A 23,168-nucleotide genomic window follows, 5' to 3' on the forward strand; every position below is an offset into this window, starting at 1 on the left:
GGCCCTAAGGATAGTGACATAGGAGAAGGTTTGGTAGGAAAGGATAGTGACATAGGAGAAGGTTAGGTAGGTAAGGATAGTGACACAGGAGAAGGTTTGGTAGGTAAGGATAGTGACATAGGAGAAGGTTAGGTAGGTAAGGATAGTGACATAGGAGAAGGTTTGGTAGGTAAGGATAGTGACATAGGAGAAGGTTAGGTAGGTAAGGATAGTGACATAGGAGAAGGTTTGGTAGGTAAGGATAGTGACATAGGAGAAGGTTAGGTAGGTAAGGATAGTGACATAGGAGGTTTGGTAGGTAAAGTTCGGCTGTTTGCTGATGACACAAGTGTGCAATAGGGTTGATATTCCTGGAGGTGTCAGTAATATGACAAATGATTTAGTATTAGTAGATAAGTGGTCCAAACAATGGAAATTGAAGTTCAATGTTTCCACATGTAAAATAATGCACCTGGGGAGGAGGAATGCTCTATCTGAGTATCATATCATCAGTTCTGTGTTTGCAAAGACTTCAGAAGAGAAGGATTTAGGGGTAGTGATTTGTAATAGCCTTAGGCTATGTTCACACTACGTATATTTCAGTCAGTATATGTATATTTCAGTCAGTATTGCAACCAAAACCAGGAGTGGATTAAAAACACAGAAAGGCTCTGTTCACACAATGTTGAAATTGAGTGGATGGCCGCCATTTAATGGCAAATATTTGCTGTTATTTTAGAACAACGGCTGTTATATTGAAATAATGGCCGTTATTTACCGTTATATGGCGGCCATCCACTCAATTTCACCATTGTCTGAACAGAACCTTTCTGTGTTTTTAATCCACTCCTGGTTTTGGTTGCAATACTGACTGAAATTTACTGACTGAAATATACGTAGTGTGAACGCAGCCCCCAAATGAGTCACCAGTGCAACCAGGCGGTGGGGGAAGCAAATTGCATGCTGGGCTGTGTAGCTAGAGGTATAACTAGTAGGAAGAGGGAGATTGTGATCCCTCTGTATAGAGCTGTAGTAAGTCCAAATCTGGAATACTGTGTCCAGTTCTGGAGACCGCACCTACAAAAAGGATATTGACAAAATAGAAGGGGTCCACAAAAATGGTGGAGGGTGTCAGGAATAAAACATTAATAATACAAAAATAAACAGTGCTCCATAGTGTAGAAATCAGGCAGAAGGGTATCAGGAAAGAGAGAAAATGGAGGTTCTCACCTGATAGTGTTGTGGAAATACAGCAGGTATATGAACCGCAGCCACCAAGCAACCACAACGGTATAGTAACAGCAACAAAAAACACTCAACGCATTTCAGGATCGCACTGATCCCTTTCTCAAGTGTCTTACTTCAGAAATAAAACATATCAGAAAAGACTTAAGGATTTGAATCTGCATAGTCTGAAGGAAAGAAAGGAACAGGGGACATGATCGAAACCTTAAACCCCTTCAGGACCTGGCTAATTTTGGCCTTAAGAACCAGGGCCTAATTTTCAAATCTGACCAGTCTTGCTTTATGCCGTTATAGCTCCGTGATGCTTTCACGTATCCAAACGATTTTGAGATTGGTTTTTTGGTGACATATTGTACTTTATTATAGTAGTAAATTTTGGTCGAAAGATTCAACCTGTCATTGTAAAAAAAAAAAAAAAAAAAAATCAGAATTTACATGAAAAATTTGCATTTATCAGAATTCTAAATTCTCTGCTTGTAAAAAAAAAAAGTCATACCACAAATTTTTTTAAATTCACATTACCAATTTATCTTCTTTATGTTCGGATAATTTGATGCCCATTTATTTACTTTTGTAACGGAGCAGAAAGCTTCGACCTCCAGGAGCAAATTATAAAAAAATTAAAAATTTTTTCTAAAATCTTTTTTTTTGGGGGGGGGGGGGGATGGGGGGGGAGGACCAGCTCATTTCTGAAATGGATTTTAAAGAGCTGTATGTTAGAACCCCCCACATATCACCCTATTGTAAAAAGTGCACCCCTCAAAGAATTAAAAAAAAAGATTTATGACGTTAACCCTTTAGTTGGGGGGTGGGGGCTGATAAGGAGGGGGAAGAATTCAGGGCAGAGGCTAAGAGCTGGAGCATAGAAGAGTACATCCCTGCTCCAGCGAGTTCTGGGCTGTACTACTTATTGATCTCTTCACCCTTCACTAAATTATTCCTTTCCAGCAGCTCTCTATTCCATGGAATTCTCTAACCCCCCCCCCTCCCCCCAGGGATCGTTGTCAGTGCACCCCTACACATAATAAGAGCAGCGATGTCCTGTTATATGCTACAGCTCTCAGCAGTGCTTCAGTGACTACTAGACTGTAGATTACTGAATGATCACTTTCTTTAGAAGTTTTAGGAGCTATCCCATGGGATTTCCTTTACCCCCCAGCTGTATGATCATTGTCAGAGCTTAGGGCCCTATTACACAGGACGATTATCATCCAAAAAATCGTTATCTCGTTCAAATTTAATCGTTCTGTGTAATTGCAGGCAACAATCGGAAAATCGTTCGTATGTCGTTGATCGTTGATTTAGATCTGAACCTAAAATTATCGTTAATCGTTCCTGTAATTCCACATTTGTTCACTCAAGTTCCTCATTTGCTCACTATTTGTTCAGTGTAATTGCACATTGTTCATTGTTTTGCTGGGATCAGAAAAGAGTAAACGTTCATAGTAACGATCGTATCTAGCGACTATCGTCCTGTGTAATATGAGGGAACGATTTCAGGTTAACGATAAACAATCTCGTTTACGATAGTTTAGCATTAGTCGTTAATTGTTAAAAATCGCTCCGCGTAATAGGACCCTTAGATTTACAGTGCTAGATGTAATAGAAGCAGCAATGTCCTTTCTCCTATGCTCCACATCTAGCACTGTGAATCTAAGGGCCCTATTCCACGGGACGGTTCGCATAATCGTTAACGATAAACGATCTAAGCGAACGCTATTGCGAAAGACCTGAAATCGTTCACCCATTTACATGGAACAATAATCGTTACTTATGATCGTTCTTGCGGTTGTCTTGTTGTCACTATTGCGTTCATCACTACTGCGAACAACCGAACGACATCTTATTCAATGCGAATGATTTGCGAATGAGCAATGATAAAAATTGGTCCAGGTCTTATAAAACAATCAGCGATTTCTCGTTCGGTCGGTAATCGTTAACTGCTGTTCAAACAAATGATTATTGTTTAGATTTGAACGATTTACCTGAACGATAATCGTCCCGTGGAATAGGGCCCTAAGCTCGGACAACGATCTTACAGCTGGGGGGGTAAAGGAAATCCCATGGGATAGCTCCTAAAACTTCTAATGAAAGTGATCATTTAGTAATAGAATAGCCTAAAATAGTAATAGCCTAGAAGTCACTGAAGCACTGCTGAGAGCTGTAGCATATAACAGGACATCGCTCCTTCCAGTATGTGCACCGCTGCACTTCCAAAGTTCTGACAGTGATGGTACAGGAGGGGGGTGAATGAAATCCCATGGGAGACCTGCTAGAATACGTGAAGTAAGTAAAGCAGTCCTGCACACTTCAAATTCCCCTCCATGCCAGGAATGTATATATACATTCCAACTGCAACTGTATACAGTCGCATGGCTGACATGAAGGGGTTAAGGATGTTAAAGGACCCCCCCTCGTCACTTGCTGTCAGCCGCTCGTGTGCGGCGCTTACCGGCGGCAGAAACCCCCCCCCCCCCCCCCTCCCCCTCCCCCTCCCCCTCCTGTCACTTGCTGTCAGCTGCTCGCCCGCGGCGCTTACCGGTGGCACCACTGTCCCCCATCACCTGTGGCTGGGCTTGCGATGCTCGCCGTGATGCTGGCCCGCGCTGTCACTCGCGATGCTGGCCCGCAGCACTCGCGCGGCGCTTACCGGCGGCACCCCCAACACCCCGGCAGCTCACCCTTGCATGGCGTTCATCTCAACTCTGCTACACCGTCTCGCCATCTCAGCTCTGCTACACCGTCTCGCCATCTCAGCTCTGCTACACCGTCTCGCCATCTCAGCTCTGCTACACCGTCTCGCCATCTCAGCTCTGCTACACCGTCTCGCCATCTCAGCTCTGCTACACCGTCTCGCCATCTCAGCTCTGCTACTTCACCATCATCAGGCTTAAGCATTGCATGATGGGAAATGTAGTTTCCTATCTTGATAATATCCGGCGTGTGCGCTCACAGGAGAGTCAGATGCTCATAGAGAATGAATGGTGAGTCCGATGCCCCGTCATTCTCTTTGGGCATCGGTCTCTCCTGTGAGCGCGCGCGCCAGGCTTGGGGTCCTATAAGGGTCTTTTTACATGGCGCAACATGGGCCATGCGAAGACAAAACGAGCGCCGATCACCGAGATCAGAGCTATTAATTGCACAACCAATCAGGCAGCCAGGCCGCACAAACAATGCCTGTAAAGTTTTGTGGCCATTTAAAGAAGGGAAACTAACTGCTTGGATATCCATATATCTGTACAGCCAGTTTTCAGATGCTATCACATCAGCACTGTATACTTACCATCAGCGCTGCTGTGATCTGACATCTTCACCTTCTTCCTGACAGCGTCACTGGTGTCATCCTGTTCTCCGGCCGCTGTATCTCCCGCTCCTCTGGCTACCAATCACTTTGCAGTGACAGGAGATACAACGGCCAGAGAGCAGGTTAGGAGCACGACGCATGTGACATTATCGGGAAGAAGAAGATGCCAGATCACAGCACTGATGGTAAGTATACACTGCTGATGTGATGGTATCTGGAAGCTTGGATATATGTTTATTCGCACTGTCAGTTTCTCTTTTGCTCTTGGCCACACATCTCCTGTTTACACTGGGAGATGTGCAACACATAATGCCAGATTTTGAAGTGAACTCTAAAAATGTAATCAGCCTAGGATCGGGCTTTTCACGATCCTCGGCTGATCGCAGCCAATTTTACTCAGGACGATTATCGGCCGAATGAGTGAGCGTTTCTTGGAACGCTCCTTACCCGTAATTGGTCTGTGTAAAAGGCCCTTATGAGCTGATGCTGGCTATACAGAGTAAACTATCAGCAGGTTAGACGAATCTAACCTGCTAATTGCTTCCTTGTATGCACAGGGTGCTAAGGTTGAAGGTGTATCTCTTACCTTAATCCTCTGTGCCATTTGCGTACTGTTTGTTGTGAAATCCTCTGCCCGCTATGGCAGTTAGGAGCATTGGGGCGGCGCTACCCCCCCGCCCCCAATGCTCTTTACGGCCTTATTGGACAGAGGATTTCACAACAAACAGCACAACATGATGCAGGGAGTTCCAATAATGTGTTCCACTGCACATCGTCCATATATACGGCGTGTGCACGTAACCTGGGAATAAGGCCAGATTGACAGCTATCACCTCTCGCTCTGCTTCACTTAATAATAGTTAATCTGTGTGGATACCATTGCTTCTAAAGCCCTGCATTTTCCGACACAGCCACTGGTGGCAGCAGAGGGCCATGTCGCCCCTTACTGCTGGCAGTCAATGAAACAAAAAAAAAAACATTTTCCTTAATTAATAAAGTTAATAACATTATTAAGGAAATGCTAAAAATAAAAAAATAAAAATTGTCTTGCTTGTGCAGAAATGACCAAGAAAGTACAGTGATACCTTGGATTACGAGCATAATTCATTCCGGGACGGCGCTTGTAATCCAAATCCACACTTATACCAAAGCAAATTTTCCCATAAGAAATCATAGAAATGCAGACAATTGGTTCCACACCCCAAAAATAATGATTTATTATTCTGTATAACATGTAAAACAAACATTCAGAAACAGCAGAATCTGTGATATTATAAGTTACTGTACAGTAATGGAGAGGATGGGAAACACAAGGACTGACAGAGACTGCAGGGAGCATGAAGGAATGAGCAGGACAGATGTGGGCACATACATGCAGCACTGTCTGTCCGGGGAGAGAGGGTTACAGCTATGGAGAGATTACCTCCACAGTCCTGTCCCCTGATGTAAGCCCCAGCCTGAAGTGGATCTGCTCTGATTTGGAAGGTGAGGGAGACTTCATGGGTCAGAGTACAGAGCTGTAGACCCCGCTATGCAGACCATGCCCTTCCCCCACTCGCCCTCCCACCCAGTACAGGGAGCTCTTAAACCAAAGCAATGCTCTTAAACTAAGACACAATTTAAAAAAAACTGTGAGCTCTTAAACCAAAATACTCTTAGGGTAGCTTCCCATGTACCGTATCGCTGTATTTAACGCTGCGTTTTTATCGCTGCGTGTTTGGTGCGATTTTTACATGCGAGTCAAACATGCAGCGATAAATACGCAGCGTTACAGTACGTTTCTCTTAAACCGAGGTACCACTGTATGTGGAAATTAAATTTCTGCAGTTTCTGCTCATTCTAAATGGAGATCATTACCCTTATAGATCAACAATAATCGTTTTGCTCCGTATCATTGTTGTATTGTTGTCGTGGCATTGTTGTGTCTACATAAGTATTGCCAGTCATCAGTCAAGCAGGTCTTTGCAGCCACAAGCAGAAGGTGCATTCATTGGGTTTTGTGTTACGTATAATGGGCAGAAAACCCAGGATCCTACCTGCATATCAAACAGAGAAATCAGGTCTTCTACCAGTGGTTATAGCCACTCCTATTCACATACTCACCTATGGTTCACACTGCGTTTTTGCAATCCGTTTTTTGCAAAAATGAAAAAAACTGATGCATTTGTGTGCATCCGTTTTTCCATTGACTTCCATTGTAAAAAAAAAACTGATCAAAACGGATCCGTTTTTTTTAACGGACACAAAAGTAGTGTTAACCGTCTTTTTTTTTTTTTTACAATGGAAGTCAATGGAAAAACGGATCAAAATGCACACAAATGCATCCGTTTTTTTCATCCGTTTTTAAAAAAACGGATTGCAAAAACGCAGTGTGAACCTAGCCTAAGGGTCCTATTGGATTTTTAATGATTAACAATAAATGATTGCAAACTAGATCGTTTATCGTTAACCTGAAACCGTTCACCATATTATGCAGAACCATAGTCGTTTGTTACCATCGTTACCACAATCGTTTACTCCATAAGTGGGAATGGTTTTAAATGATAACTGCTTTGTATTTTTTATGGATTTGCGGTTGTTACGAACGTCTCTTCCGTAAAAATTACGGACATTCCCATACAATTCTATGGGACAACATGTGCCACAATTACGGTTCGCACTAGAGCCTCTCAGTAATTCTTGCGGATTATGGATCCTTAAAACTACTGACAGTGTGAACAGAGCAATTGAAATCAATGGGTCCTACATTTGCGGATCTGCGACTATGTGCAAACTTATGGAATGTGTGAATGTAGCCTTAGGGTCCTATTACAAAGAGCGATTTTCAGGGTACCAACCCACTTGACGTATTTGCTGCGTGAATCAGTCTTAAAAATAAGCAGGCAAAATGCAGGTTGGCTTTATACAATTGTTCTGCGTTAAAATACGCAATTGCGTATTTTTGAAGCGTGAAGCTTGTTGTTAGCAAAGCATCAGTTGTTAACAACCTGTGCGAAAAACGCATGTAGCTTCATGCTTCAAAAATACGCAATTGCGTATTTTAACGCAGAACAATTGTATAAAGCCAACCTGCGTTTTGCCTGCTTATTTTTAAGACTGATTCACGCAGCAAATACGTCAAGTGGGTTTGTACCCTGAATGATTAACGACTAACGATAACCGATCGCAAACGAGATTGTTTATAGTTAACCTAAAATCGTTCACCATATTACATAGAACGATGGTTGTTAGTTATGATCGTTACTATGATCGTTTAGGGTGCGTTTACACAGAGAGATTTATCTGACAGATTTTTGAAGCCAAAGCCAGGAATGGATTTGAAAAGAGGAGAAATCTCAGTCTTTTGTTATGACCTGTTCCCTATTTATAGTCTGTTCCTGGCTTTGGCTTCAAAGATTTGTCAGATAAATCTCTCTGTGTAAACGTACTATTACTCCTTCTGATCCCAGCAAAACAACTACAGTGAACGAATAACGATAATTTTAGGTTCAGATCTAAATCAACGATATACGAACGATTTTTCAATCGTTGCCTGCAATCAGGGCCGGCCTTAGGGTAGATGGCGCCCTGTGCAAAACTTTCTTTCGGCGCCCCCCCCGATACCCCATAATAGTGACATAGACTAAATCCCACAGCCTCCCACCCCTCCAGACAACCCCCACAATCAAACCACAAATGTAGTGGGAGGCTGAAGGATTTAGATATGGTAGACTAAATCCTACTACAATGAGCGCCACCTCTAAAGCCAAGCCCTCTAAACCACCCGACCCCCGATAAAGGTACTTACCAGCACACAGGAGGACAGGTGCCTCCGCGGCCGTCCATGGCTTTCCTGATTGGCGCTCCTGCAGACAATTGTACACAGGGGCGTAGCTAGTTTTTCAGTCTAGGGAGGGGCGAGCGAGTCTGAGTGGGCCCCCAACCGATTATGTTACCCATAGGGAACATAAGCAGGTTACCATGCCTATCTATCTATCTATCTAGTTGGGTGACCTCCATCATACTGACTACAAGATGCTGTGAAATCTGGGTGACCTCCATTATACTGAGTACAAGATGCTGTGAAATCTGGGTGACCTCCATCATACTGAGTACAAAATGCCAGGAAAGCTGGGTGACCACCATCATACTGAGTACAAAATGCCAGGAAAGCTGGGTGACCACCATCATACTGAGTACAAAATGCCAGGAAAGCTGGGTGACCACCATCATACTGACTACTATACAAGATGCTGGAAAGCTGGGTGACCGTCATTATACTGACTACTATACAAGATGCTGGAAAGCTGGGTAACCCCATCATACTGACTACTATACAGGATGCTGGGAAAGCTGGGAGACCCCCATATACTGACTACTATACAAGATGCTAGGAAAGCTGGGTGACCGCCGTTATACTGACTACTATACAAGATGCTGGAAAGCTGGGTAACCCCATCATACTGACTACTATACAGGATGCTGGGAAAGCTGGGAGACCCCCATATACTGACTACTATACAAGATGCTAGGAAAGCTGGGTGACCGCCGTTATACTGACTACTATACATGATGCTAGGAAAGCTGGGTGACCTCCATTATACTGACTACAAGATGCTGGGAAAGCTGGATGACCTCCATTATACTGACATACAGGATGCTAGGAAAGCTGGGTGACCTCCATTACACTGACATACAGGATGCTAGGAAAGCTGGGTGACCTCCATTACACTGACATACAGGATGCTAGGAAAGCTGGGTGACCTCCATTACACTGACATACAGGATGCTGGGAAAGCTGGGTGACTGCCATAATACTGACTACGATAAATCATTGCCAATCACAAATGCTATATAATTTTACTAGCCCAGGAAAGACTCCTTCCAGCCAGCAGCATATGGCAGTAGTATCAGTGCAGAGCACAGGCTGCTGCTGCTGGCTCTGGTTCGTAGCATGGACAGTGGTCTGTCCCAGCACACTGAGGGATGTGGCTGCTGCTATGTCCCTAGGCTATTCTCACTTTAGGCCCACTCGCTCATTTATCTCCCTCTCCTAACCTGATGCTTCTCAGCAGGATAATGAAGATTCTGCACCCAGTGTCCCACTCGCGGTCGGCGCCGGGGGCGGGGCTTGTATACAGGGGGCGGAGCTTACCGGACATACTAGGAACAGTAATTTACCGGGTCCCCAGTAAACTCGGTGGGCGGGAGCGCGTCCCTACTGGCTGCACATCTAACTGAGACATAGGAATCTCTAAGCTAGTTGTGCTGAGTGCCTGCAGGAGAGCCCCAAAGCAACCAGCATGAGAGGAGGGGAGGCGGCCAGCTGGGGGGCGCTTCCGCAGACAGCACATGTAACTTAGAGATTCCCATGTCTAAGTTATATGTGCAGCTCTCTGTCTGCCAGAGCGCCCCCTAGCTGGCCAGGAGTGATGCGCCCTGTGCAATTGCACAGGTCGCACACCCCAAAGGCCGGCCCTGCCTGCAATTACACAGGACGATTATCGTTTAAACTCAAACAATATGACAATTTTTCGCCCAATAATCGTCCCGTGTAATAGAGTCCTGAGGCTGAACTTTTGCAGTTACTATCAATACACTTTAGCCAAATGTATATCCAAGTTTTTGTAGGTTTTTTTTCTATTTTAAAAATACATTAGTATGGATATTAGAAATCAACTTTAAGTTCTTGCTTTTTGCTGTTATTTTTTCTGTAGTCATGATGCCCTAGATTAGTGTTTATCCAAAGTGCCTCAGACTAAAACAGATTGTATTAAAGGGAATATGTCATCAGTAAATGATTTATTGTTTAAAAAAATGTTTTTATGTTAAATATATTTTTAAAGAATTTTTGGTGACATTTTTTCTTAATTTCAATTTTTCTGTCAATATTATAAAATAATCCTGATATTTTGCACTTTTTATTCTCACCACTGGGACTAAAACTAAGCTAAGACTTTCTGTTGTGTCTGTAGTGATAAGAGGAGGCTGCATCTGTACAGCATTGCAGCAACATGTGACACCAGTAGATAGAGGAGACAATAACAGCTCCCTGTGGAATTAACTTTTAAAGGTCACAGAGGGTGCTCAATGATGTTTAGCATTCATCACAAGGGGACAGAGTCTGTCTATTGCCGTCTATGTCCATGAGGTTTGCTGTAAAGCATGTCACTAAATGCTGTTAAGAACAGCTCAGGCAATATGGCAGCCCCCATAACAACGTACAAAAAGTGAAATTTAAAAACCTAAAGTAAGAAAATAGAAATAAATTAGAGCAAAATAACAAGTTTTAGTATCTGACTCCAAGGATGTGATCGTACCCTGTGCTGCTCAGTAAAAGTACAGTGAGCACCCCCTAGAGCAGCGCTTCTTAAAGCTCTGACTGATGCCTGTCTGCCTGCACGCACGCCCGCTCCGCCGGATCACCGCCTGCATCCTTCCGCGGCGGCGTTCATATGCATATTCATGTATGCACACTCTCAGGCCGGTGGCTGAGCTTCCTGACCGGCCTGAGTGTGCATACATGTACATGCATAGGAACGGCAACGGGGGCGGACGTAGGCGGTGAGCCGTCGGTGTGGGCGGGCGTGCAGGCGAGCGGACAGACTGGCATCAGTGAGAGCCTCACCAACCTGTGACCCGCCTGACAGCTGTGAGCTTCCTTGAGCTGAGGGGAGAGGCGGACTTGTTAGGGGAGCCTATTTAAAGTGGAACAGGTAGCCTGAACCTCGGCCAGCAGCAAAGGTTAATCTTCCTGGTGGCCAAGTTTCAGGCTGTCTGTTCCACCTTAAATAAGCTCCCTTAACAAACCCCCCCTCCCCTCCGCTTTGACAAGCCCCAAGCTTTGGGTGTCCACAGGTCTGGCGATATGTGTGAGTAGACAGTGCACACACCTCACACATCCCTGCCCTCAACCCACACATCCCTGCTGTCTGCCCCTCACATCCCTGCCCTCCACCCCCACATTCCTGCTGTCTGCCCCTCACATCCCTGCCCTCTGCTCCCACATCCCTGCTGTCTGCCCCTCACATCCCTGCCCTCTGCTTCTTGCCCCCACATCCCTACTCTCTGCCCCCCACATCCCTGCCCTCTGCTTCTGTCCCCACATCCCTGCCCTCTGTTGTCTACCTCACATCCCTGCCCTCTGCTCCCTGTCCCCACATCCCTGCCCTCTGCTCCCACAACCTTGCCCTCTACTCCCATATCCCTACCCTCTTCTTCCACATCCCTGCCCCCTGCTCCCACATCCCTGCCCTCTGCTCCCTGTCCCCAAACCCCTGCCTCTGCTCCCATATCCCTGCCCTCTGCTCCCACATCTCTGCCCTCTGCTCCCTGTCCCCAAACCCCTGCCTCTGCTCCCATATCCCTGCCCTCTGCTCCCACATCTCTGCCCTCTGCTCCCTGTCCCCAAACCCCTGCCTCTGCTCCCATATCCCTTCCCTCTGCTCCCACATCTCTGCCCTCTGCTCCCTGTCCCCAAACCCCTGCCTCTGCTCCCATATCCCTTCCCTCTGCTCCCACATCTCTGCCCTCTGCTCCCTGTCCCCAAACCCCTGCCTCTGCTCCCATATCCCTGCCCTCTGCTCCCACATCCCTGCCCTCTGCTCCCACATCCCTGCCCCCTGCTCCCACATCCCTGCCCTCTGCTCCCTGCCCCCATATTCCTGCCCTCTGCTCCCTGCCCCTACATCCCTGCCCACACATCCCTGCCCCCATATTCCTGCCCTCTGCTCCCTGCCCCTACATCCCTGCCCACACATCCCTGCCCTCTGCTTCCTGCCCCCACATCCCTGCCCTCTGCTTCCTGCCCCCACATCCCTGCCCTCTGCTTCCTGCCCCCACATCCCTGCCCTCTGCTCCCTGTCCCCAAACCCCTGCCTCTGCTCCCATATCCCTGCCCTCTGCTCCCACATCCCTGCCCCCTGCTCCCACATCCCTGCCCTCTGCTCCCTGCCCACACATCCCTGCCCTCTGCTTCCTGTCCCCACATCCCTGCCCTCTGCTCCCTGCCCACACATATCTGCCCTCTGCTCCCTGCCCCCTGATAATCTTTTAACTCTTTTTTACTTATGGCTTTAACATCCACAAATGGTGAGGCCCGAGCAACACTGTGGTTTGGTTGGTGAGGCCAAAACTGAAAAAGTTTGAGAAGCACTGCCCTAGAGGCATGAGATAGTAGCTCCAGATCAGACTTTACTATTGTACTATCTGTGACTGGACTTCCCCTCTTAAAGTGATCCTGCCAACATTAAAACCATTATTAAACCATTACTATTATTGCTAGGATACAGATGTTCCCTCCATGGTGGCTCAAGTGTGTTTGTACTATGCTGCCAGGTGTCATGGAGGCATTCCCAAGGCTTTGTAATGCCCTAGGCCAGAATATCTCCCTACTCAAACTGATGTTTTATTACCAGACAGGGCTCAGCCCTCAGAGCCTAGTCCTGGTGATCTCTTGCCAATGCGCTGTGTCGTCTGTTTCAGATAGCAGTGAGGTGCAAGGAGTCAGTGCCTAAACTGAGGAATCTACCCCTCTTGCTTAAAGTAGACTGCATGCAACAAAATAAGTGCGTGCAACAGAACTCGGCTGGGGTCGGCGCTAGTCGCATAAGCAGGGGGGAGAGGTTTAGTGGGGAGACATTTTTTTGAATACCTCCTCGACACTTGGCAGCATACTAATAAGACCCTTTTTAACGGTTTCGGACCACAGTTTTTCTATACGGATTTGCCATTGCTCTGGACAGTTCCTGACATGGACAGAGGTGGCAGCAGAGAGCACTTTGTCATAGTGGAAAGAGTACACCACTTCCTGCAGGACAAACAGCAGTTTTTAAGTACTGGAAGACTTAAAGGGGAACTATCAGCAGGTTAGACTAATCTAATTTTCTGATAGCCCACTAATGTGCAAGGGGTGCTGAGGAGGAATATATGTCTCTTACCTTCCCCCGCGGCGCTGTTGAATCCATGGCTGGGAGTACTGTTAGGAGCACTGCCCCAGCCCCATTGTGCCCACCTGGTCCACTGACTATCATTAGAAGGAGCGGACCGGCTCGGCACGATGGGGGCAGGGCAGTACCCCTAAGGGTGTGTTCACACGTAACGAATCCATAGCGGATTTCTCGCTGCGGATCCCTGCCCTGTACACTATGGGCTGACAATGGACATCCCGCTGTGAGTATGTCTGCAGCCCGCCCCGTTAACCCCTGGCTGCCAGAGTGTATACATCACCTTCTCCACACTACGGCTTGCCTCGGGGCTCCCGTCGTCTTCACGTCCTGCTCAGCCAATTAGTGCGCTGCCAAGCTGATTGGCCAAGCTGGACGTGCCGGGAGCTCCGAAGCGAGCCGGAGCGTGGAGAAGGTGATGTATACGCTCTGGTGGCCAGGGGTTAACGGGGCGGGCCGCTGACAAACTAACAGTGTATAGGGTAGGGCCATAGTGTATAGGGCAGGGATCAGCAGCAGATCTGTTACGTGTGAACGCACCCTAATGGAGCTTCTGCTCGTGGATTCAACTACTAACTGCACGGGAACAGCGCCAAGAAGGAAGGTAAGAGACATAGGGCCCTATTCCACCGGAAGATTATCGTTTGCATAATCGTTAACGATTAACTATCTCAAACGACCGCTATTGCGAAAGACCTGAAAACGTTCACTCATTTCCATGGAACGATAATCGTTACTTATGGTCGTAATTGCGATCGTTTTTCTTCGCTATTTATTCGCTATTGCGTTTGTATCTATTGCAAACGACCGAATGACGTCTTATTCAATGCGAACGATTTGCGAACGAGCAACGATAAAAATAGGTCCAGGTCTTATAACGCGATCAACGATTTCTCGTTCAGTCGTTAATCGTTAACTGCATTTCAACCGAACGATTATTGTTTAGATTCGAACGATTTAACGATAATCTGAACAATAATCGGCCGGTGGAATAGGGCCCATACATTCCTCCACTGTGCACATTAGGGGGCTATGAGCAGGTTAGACTAAAGGGCCTATTACACGAGTCGTTTAGAGGAGCAAACGAGCGCTCTCAGCGCTCGTTTGCTCCTCGTTCCCCGCTCGCTGCCGCCGCTATTCATCGCGGCAGCAGCGAGTGGGTGAGGGGCGGCGGGCAGCTGCGGGGGGGCTGCCCGGGTGATCGCTGATTGTCCGCGCAGCCTATAGGATATAGCAGGGTCTGCTGCCGACACTCCTATTCAACGGAGCGGCGGCAGCAGATCGCTGCTATATCAGTCGCTTGTTTTTCAACATGTTGAAAAACAAGCGACTGCAACGATCAGCCGACATGAACGATGTCGGCTGATCGTTGCACTCTATTCCACGGGACGATTATCGTCCAGAGCGCCCGATATCGGCCGAATACGGACGATAATCGTTCCGTGGAATAGGGCCTTAATCTAATCTGATTATAGCCCCCTAATGTGCACGGGGAACTAAGGAGATTTTTAATAGAAGTAAATTACAGATCCCTGCCACTTTCTGGCACCAGTTGATCTCAAAGAAAAAATTTTTTTTTGCTGAACTACTGAACCCTTTAAATGTTACATTTAAGATGCAGTTGAAAAATAAGATAATAGCAAAGTGAGGTTGTGAATGATAAAACAATAATCTAGGAGAAAATATACTGATTTTTCTTTTTCTTTTTTTAGTTAGAGTCAACTCCTGGTTTGCATCTCCCTACAGTTCAGAGCCAGGAGCAGAGCTATCAGGTGCCAGACTAAAAGGAAGTTTATTACTACAACCCCTGGCAAAGATTAGGGAATCAACTCTCTAAGGCCTCATCCACACACGCACAAAATTTGTCTGTAATTGCGGATCTGCAGTTACGGACAAATTTAGGACTCCCGGGTTTCTATGTGCCTAATTTACACATACACAAAAAATAGGACATATTCTAGTCCGGATACACAAAATAACACAGTGGTCTACTTCTGTGGGACTGCCAGACATAAGGCTTCAAGTTGTGGCTGAAAAAAAAAGACTAATCCAATCAAAATAAAATAGGTTTAGTAGTGAAGAGTCCACCTATTCTTTGACCCGACATTTAAACCCTATGTCATAAATGGATTAGAAAATTTGATTGTTCATTTGTGTCGGTAGAACAGCACCAGAGAAAAGTCCTCATATAATCTCCTTAGTCAGTGCAGCTTGGTGATTTATCACTGGGTATCACTTTCATCCAACCCTCCACACTCCACAATCTCATCTCTTTACCCAACTGTAATCGTGTTTTCCTCTGTTTAGGTGTCTGTGCGGTTTTTATTTGGCTTTTCTACATGTTAGAGATCTACTACACGGAGGGATTATCTATCTAGAAAATCAGGCAGCTTTGTGCCCTGTGTAATAAAGACAGCGATCAGCCGAGGAGCCAATCAGCTGATCATTTTCTTTCAACAGGTTTAAAAATCATTAGCTGCCAACCGTGCACCACTCTTTGTAATATGAAGTGCGTAGTTGGCAACTGATGAAACAGAATATAGAAAATAAATAAGTAATACTTACCTGTCCACATTTAATGATGTCCTCCTGGCTTATCCCTGCTTACCGCAGCCGCTTCTAAAGTTGTTTGAAGTGACAGGCTGTGGCGCTGTCCTGTCTTGGTCAGAGATGGGCTGAGCAGCCTGTTACTGCAGAGACTTGTCAGCGGTAGCTGTATTGAGTGGGTATGCCAGGAGGACAACGGGGAGCATGGACAGGTAAGTATTATTACTTCATAATTTTCTATATATTGAGCCATGTAATAGACTCTGTAAGCAAGCACCAATCTACTAGATTGGCGCTTACTTTCATAAAATGTCGGGCCATGTAATACGGCCCTGAGAGCTGCTTTGTTGCAATTCTGTTACAAACATTGATTCCTGATCCTCCCCACCCTTTTCTTTTTCATCTCTTATGTTTTTGCATCTTGTAATTTCATAGACATATTGCTTTGAATTTTCTATGGTCATACTTTATATCTTCCTTTATCTACCGGTAAAACTACTTTTTATAATCTTCCTTTGTTGTTTATACTTGAACTGTATTTTATACATAGCTGATTGGGAACAACTAACATATTTTGCCATGTTCTGTACTGGATTTCTATCTTGAAAGTATTTTAAAATCTATTCTCTTGTTACAATTGACATATCTCTTGTTAGGGCTGTGTCTTCTTTCAATGATCCAAGTCCGCAGCCCAGTCTGGTCTGTAAATATGTTCCGTTTTACATGCAGACTTATTTTCAGTTATTTGTTCATCTATAAAACATTGTGTTGTATCCGATCTGTGGTTTGTGCATTTACTATGAGTGAAAAAGCTGGCCGACTATCCTCAAAGCATGGTGATTGCAAAGTTGTTTTTTTTAGGATTAGGATTGTGGCCATACTTGTTTATATATCACTGTTATAAAGCACCTGCTAACAGCATAAGTCATTGTTATATGCAAATTAGGTTACACCTGGACTAATGCTATTGAGGGACTGATAAATTTATTTCCTGATGCTTATATAGCGCTAACATGTGTGTCAGCATTGTACAAAAACAGTTGTGGGAAAACCAACTAGAATTCTATTTCCACCTGTAAAGTCCCACATGGTACAATATCGTATTTGATCTCAGGAGTATAATGTGCATAATCTGTACTCAGTAAGTGCTGACACAATGTCATACTAAGAGAAACAATTGTACCTTTTGAGTTTACCTTTTTTATTCACATTATTGGTAGAGATCAAGGGTGGTATGACACGTCCCAATATGACGGATAAGTGAGCGCCGATCTGCTAGATCAGTGCTCTTTTACAGATCCTTTCAGATGGCTCGATTATCATGCAGCACATGTATACTAACCTGTCTATACTCACCGTTGTCCTGCTGCCTTTTCCTTGCTGACCGGAGCCACTACTGATGCTTCCCAACATGTCTCTGAAGTGACAGGCTGCTCAACTAATCACTGGCCAAGAAAGGACGCTGCAGCGGCCAGTGCTTGGCTGTGCAGCCGATCACTTCAGAGACTGGTTAGAAAGTGTCAGCAAGGCAGCAGGAGACTAGGGGAGTGTGGAGAGGTAAGTATACATGTTTATTATTTTCTATACACCTAGAGAGTACCTCTCTCATCAGCTAATAATTTTGAAACTTCAAATGATAGAAAATATAAAAAATAGTGTGAGTTCCACAAGATCCAGGGACTGGCCTAGTACTTGTGCCATCAGTCTGTGCCTTGCATCAGCAGCTGCCTATACAGAAATGTAGCCTCATCAAAGAGCAGCATAGTACCTTCAATCAAGAGCTATGATTCAGCGGCTGACTTACAGCAAATGTACATATAGCAGGATTGTGGGTGGGATAGGACTGTGATGTCCCTGCCACTTTGCATGAATATCTGCATTGCTGCTGAATACAGTTGTTAAAGTCTGAATATAATGGCCACCCGGCAAGTATTGCTCCACTTAGATAAATTGTCTAAGAACGTGTGTATGTTGTTATATGATGCCGGTCTCTTGCCGAGATGCATTGTGGAAACTGCTAAATTTCTCATTATAGTATCTCTCTCCATCTATATATACACAGTGCAGTGAAATAATGGTTTAGTGCAACGATTGAAAATCATGATAGAACGCCATACATTTTACAGATGTGTCAAGAGCACAGCACATTGGCGCAATATCTTGCTACCCTGTTTCCCAGAATATAAGACATCCCGTGAAAATAAGACCTGGTAGAGCCTGAATAAGACCTAGTTTTGCTGAATTGCTAAATATAAGGCCTCCCTCCGAAAGTAAGACCTAGCAAAGTTTTTGTTTGGAAGCATGCCCACCAAACAAAACACCAGGGCATGCAGTTGTGATTCAGGATAAGAAGACCCTCACCCGCTGCCAACACCCCAATGTTCCCTTCCGTTGTCGTCACTTATAAATCTGCAGGCAAGACATCAAGAAGCCTGTCGTCTGCCACCATCCCCGCTGTCCAGATGTAGAGCTGCACACAGTCTTCCGTTATCCCGTTTCCTGCCACCATATCGTATGCTGTCCCTGCTGTGCTGTACAAGTGTGCTGTGATGAGCTCCCTCTGGTGGCCAGAAGCCGCCATACAATATGTTGTCCCTGCTGTGCTGTACAAGTGTGCTGTGATGAGCTCCCTCTGGTGGCCAGAAGCCGCCATACAATATTTTGTCCCTGCTGTGCTGTAAAGGAGTGTGCTTTGGAGAGCTCCCCCTGTTGGTTGGAAGCCGCCATACCATACGTTGTCCCTGCTGTGCGGTAGGAGTGTGCTGTGTTGAGTTGAAAATAAGATCTAGCACATCTTTTGGGACCAAAAACTAATATATAAGACATTCCTATTTTCTGGAAAACCCAGTAGTAAGATGCAATTTGTCCGCACTTTGTAAATAGACCCTACGAAGTTATCTTAGTTCAAGAGTTCAAGTGCAGACTATGGAGATGTCTGATAATTGTTCTCATTATTCTATTATACTTGGATAGTATAGTCACCTAACCTATAGTCACATAACCTAAATGGCTGACACCTGGGAACAAAAGATTGATTTAGATCAGGGATGCATTAGATCAGGGATGGGGAACCTTTGATCCTCCAGCTGTTGCAAAACTACAACTCCCATCATGCCTGGACAGACAAATGTTTAGATTTTTAGATTTGTGCAAAGAGCTGACATCCCTATTATAGGTGTAACCCAGGTAAGGGTTAATCCGCAAGTCAAGAGACCCTGCTGTATTACATAATGGCTGGTAGCTAGGTCCATGTATTATCTGTCTTAGTGGGGGGTGGGTTGTATCTATTACACTATGCTATGGATGTGGTTGTGCTACCTACGCGTGTTTACATTGTACGGTGTGCAGTGGGTGTTGTGGGCAGGCAGATGTTTGCATACACTATTATGTATATATAGCTACCTAGATTACAAATCTTATTTTCTGCACAGTCACTGAGTTAATGCACCTAGCAAGCTGCGTGCCTCCATAATACGCTTGTCCTGCATACATGTGTGCACAGCATGCCAAGAGCGCATATGTAGCCATCAATGTGCAGCATATACAGCAGAGACTTGTTTGTATACACAGTATGTATGTACACAGCTTGCTAGGTGCATTAGCTCTGTGGCTGAGTGCGTGGGTGTTCATGTGGGAGGATACACTGACTGTGTGTTATTGGTCGCTCCAGGCTATGGGGTGGCGCTAAGGAAGCTCGCATACACACAGATCCACACACACTAACAAGCTGGACTAGTGCAGGGTCAGGAGGGAAGAGGGGAGTGCGTGGGTGTGAAGCGGAAGGCTGTGCAAGATACAGACAGCCTGTCACTGCTGCTTCTTTCCTCAGCCCCTGGTGCTGCTTCCTAGGCTGTGCCAGGCCTGAGCTGCACACCTCCCCTCCCTGCACACTCACACACACCCTAGCAGCTGCACCCCACTCTGGAGTAGCCTGAAGTCATTGGGAGGGATGTGCGACTGGAGGGGCCTTTCTTTACTGTGATGGTGAGTTGCTGCCGCTTCTTCTTCTCCTTCTTCTCCCCCCCCCCCCCCCCCTCTATTACACATATCGATGCCGCCTCTTTGCATAATCGCCCAAGAAAACGACACATACTCTAGGTACATCAGTAAGTGGGTCACCCTCGCATATGGGGGGAGATCCTTTGCCTATGGAATTGTATATGTGCAGAGTAATAATGATGCGGGGATTCTGTATTCCATAGTAAGGATTGGTGGCTAGGCTACCTGTCGGGGTGGTGCACACCTATCAAAGTTTGGGGGGCACAATTGGTATCATAGATGATGCGTCTTTACTATGGCTGTGAATGGAGCGGCTCCTTCCATGTGTTGTATGTATGTACGTCCGGATGTGTGGGTAGGAGGAGAGACCTCTCCTCATTTGGCTGAATGACTTTTCCTCTCTTCTATAAATAGCTCTTCTTAGACTTTTGCAAAGTTGTGTAATGACAGGCGCAGCCGTCACCCCTCTAAGTGCAGGAAGTGAGGAGGGTTCACCGAGTAGTCCGTACTGCTGGACTTTTCTTGATGTTTTTTGTATTTTTTTGTTCTCAGTGTTTTTTGTTTTGTTTTTTGACTTCCCCTTTATGCTCTTCTCTCCTGCGTGATCCTCTAGTTTTCATGTCTTCTTGCTGTAACTGTTTATCTCTCTCTTCCCCCGTCCCCTCCCTCAGTAGCAGGGCTGGCTGTGTTCCTGTGTTTGCTGTTTGGTGTTCTCTGCGGGTGCAGACACAGGAAAAGAATGAATTATTCAGCAGCATTGGACTCTCTTAGCTCCCTAAAGTCTGGAACTGATGCCTTTCAAGTCTGAGAGCAGGCAAAAGCCAAACCTATTCCAAAACCTGGCCATCCCCCCCCCCCCCTTCCCCCCACTTGTGCGCTCGGCTCCTCACCAGTCAGGCATTGTGAGTGTAACGCTTTGCAGGTAGCTGAGCTCTGTGCTGTTGCCAGTGAGCTGTGTGACTGTGCTCGCCGTATAAGAATCATGGCCTTCCCTCAGCACTTACATGGTCATGTGTACAGTATGTTCAAAAGAGGTTATTAACCTGCGGAGATTAACTACCAGATTAGAGGATTGAGCGGTAGAGATTTTTTTTTTTGTTCACCCCCAGACTTGTCAATATTTGTATGGCGGAAAGGAATTTTTATCCGGCTGAAAATCTATGCAACAGATATCACCTTTTAAGGCTGTGTTTGCACAGTGTAAAAATAAGTGCAAATAACGGCCATTGTTGCAAAACAGCGGCCGTTATTAATGAACTTGAACAATAATAATGGCCATTGTTTTGCAACAACCACCGTTATCCGCACTTATTTTTATATTGTATGAACATAGCCTAAGGGTCCTATTACATGGCCCGATGGGGGCACAACAATAACTGTAAATGAGCGCCGATCTGCTAGATCGGCGCTTGTTTACTGGGCCTATTACACGGCCCGATAATCTTTTAACAAGGGCTGCATGGACATCGTTACCGATGTCCTTGCAGCCCTTGCTTTAAAGGCATACATTACCTATCCATGCTGCAAGGCTCCTCTTGCAGCCTGCTTCTCCCTGGGTCCCACGCGTTGCAGTTTTGGGACCGCCGCGACCAGTGATTGGCTGAGAGGCCTGTCAGCTCAGACAGGCCGCTCTGAAGCTGCAGCGCACGGGACCCGGGGAGAAGCAGAGCGCAGGAGGAGCCCTGCAGTATAGATAGGTAATGTATACAGTTTGCATATAGTCAGCCGCTGTTCGCGCACCGCTATTACACGTAGCGATGCACGGTCGGTGCCTGACAATTATAAGTCCAAAACTTGATTATTGTCATCGGCTGATCGTTGTGTTTATTACACGAAACGATAATTGGCCTGATAGGGCCGATTCGGCCGATTATCGTTCCGCGTAATAGTACCCTAAATGTAGATTTTTCTAGAAGGCGCCAGATAAGACGCCACGTTCATCCTGGAGGCCTTAGATGGGTATGTTAGATATCTAGATGACATTTCGAGAACTAAGCTGCACCCTGAAGTAGCATAGTATAAGTTCCCCTATTCTGGAAAAACAAGTGCACTAGGAATGTGCCTTGTCACGGTGTCTGCCAGTAACAGAATGAAATAATAGAAGAAACCATGCAGAACGTGACATCACGGGCTCAGCCTTGTATTACACCTGCTGAAGCTGCAGGTAACGCCGCTTACTCAGAGCCATCCATCTATCAGTGCAGCGACGGAGAGCGAGGTAGTGTTAGTCCAACATGGCAGACGGATACGAAAAAAAAAGCCTTAAATTCCTCTCCGCTTCATCATAACCCTCTTGTCAGATCAGATCTTCTCATATAACTAAGCATCATGACATTGCTTCAAGTGGTTTCTCAAGAATTCAGATTCTGTCAATGCGAGTGAAGTCTGGCCGTGACTGAGACCCAGGTAAACAGCTGGATGGTAGATGGTGCTGAAGGGGAATATGGCAGGAGACAGGCACTAAGTGCACACAGTTTTCGAGGTTATTTTTTATTGTTTTTTTTAGCCATTCAGGTTTTGCCTTTAGGACCGGGATGGGGAACCTTCGGCCCTCCAGCTGTTGCAAAAGCTTTGGCCGTCCAGGCATGATGGGAATTGTAATTTTGCAACAGCTGAAGGGCCGAAGGTTCCCCATCCCTGCTGTTTAGATTTGTCGTTCTACCCCTCCGTTTCCTATTTTACCGTTTAGACATAGCACCCTTGCATCTGGTGCTGCATAAATATAGAGTAAGAATTATAAGTAAACGCTAGTCTCTTATCCCCCTTTGTCTTCCTCCTCGCACACCCCTTCCTCCCACGCCAGCTCGATCAAGATGTTTGGGTGGCTTACTAATTAGGCACAATCTAACTAACCCGTAAACGATCAGGAGAGCCGGAGAGCGAATGCATCACAATGTGGGCATCATGGAGCTGGGGGGGATAATGCGAGGTTGGATTAGCTAAGGATGTGTCAGGGCGCCGAGCGGATTCCGGGATCACAGAAATACTCGTCTTCATCCGAGGGGCTACTCGTTTGTTATTCATACCCCAGCACTATTAGGGATTACTTGTGTACATGTACAATCCATACGGCTTAAAGTAAAAAAAGACAAGCTCCTCGTTTCTTACTGTGAACAGTTGTTGCATCTTTTGATATTTTCTCCTGGGATTTGGATTTTCTGCAGATGCTG

The 23,168-nt window shown here is 45.9% G+C and overlaps 1 protein-coding gene across 9 annotated transcripts in view; it reads left to right on the forward strand.

The window, feature by feature from the left end:
- CABIN1 (calcineurin binding protein 1) overlaps positions 1-23,168 on the forward strand; it is a 116,515-nt gene that overhangs the window by 62,322 nt on the left and 31,025 nt on the right. For 6 of the 9 annotated variants that reach the window (XM_069961145.1, XM_069961147.1, XM_069961151.1 and 3 more), the window contains exon 30: positions 15,165-15,224. The exons of the other annotated variants lie outside the window; for them this stretch is intronic. In XM_069961145.1, the coding sequence (XP_069817246.1) occupies positions 15,165-15,224 (60 nt within the window). The remainder of the gene's footprint in view (positions 1-15,164; positions 15,225-23,168) is intronic. 9 annotated transcript variants of the gene reach the window in all.

Source organism: Dendropsophus ebraccatus, chromosome 3 (assembly GCF_027789765.1).
Source record: "Dendropsophus ebraccatus isolate aDenEbr1 chromosome 3, aDenEbr1.pat, whole genome shotgun sequence".
In the NCBI taxonomy this organism is placed as follows: Eukaryota; Metazoa; Chordata; class Amphibia; order Anura; family Hylidae; genus Dendropsophus; species Dendropsophus ebraccatus.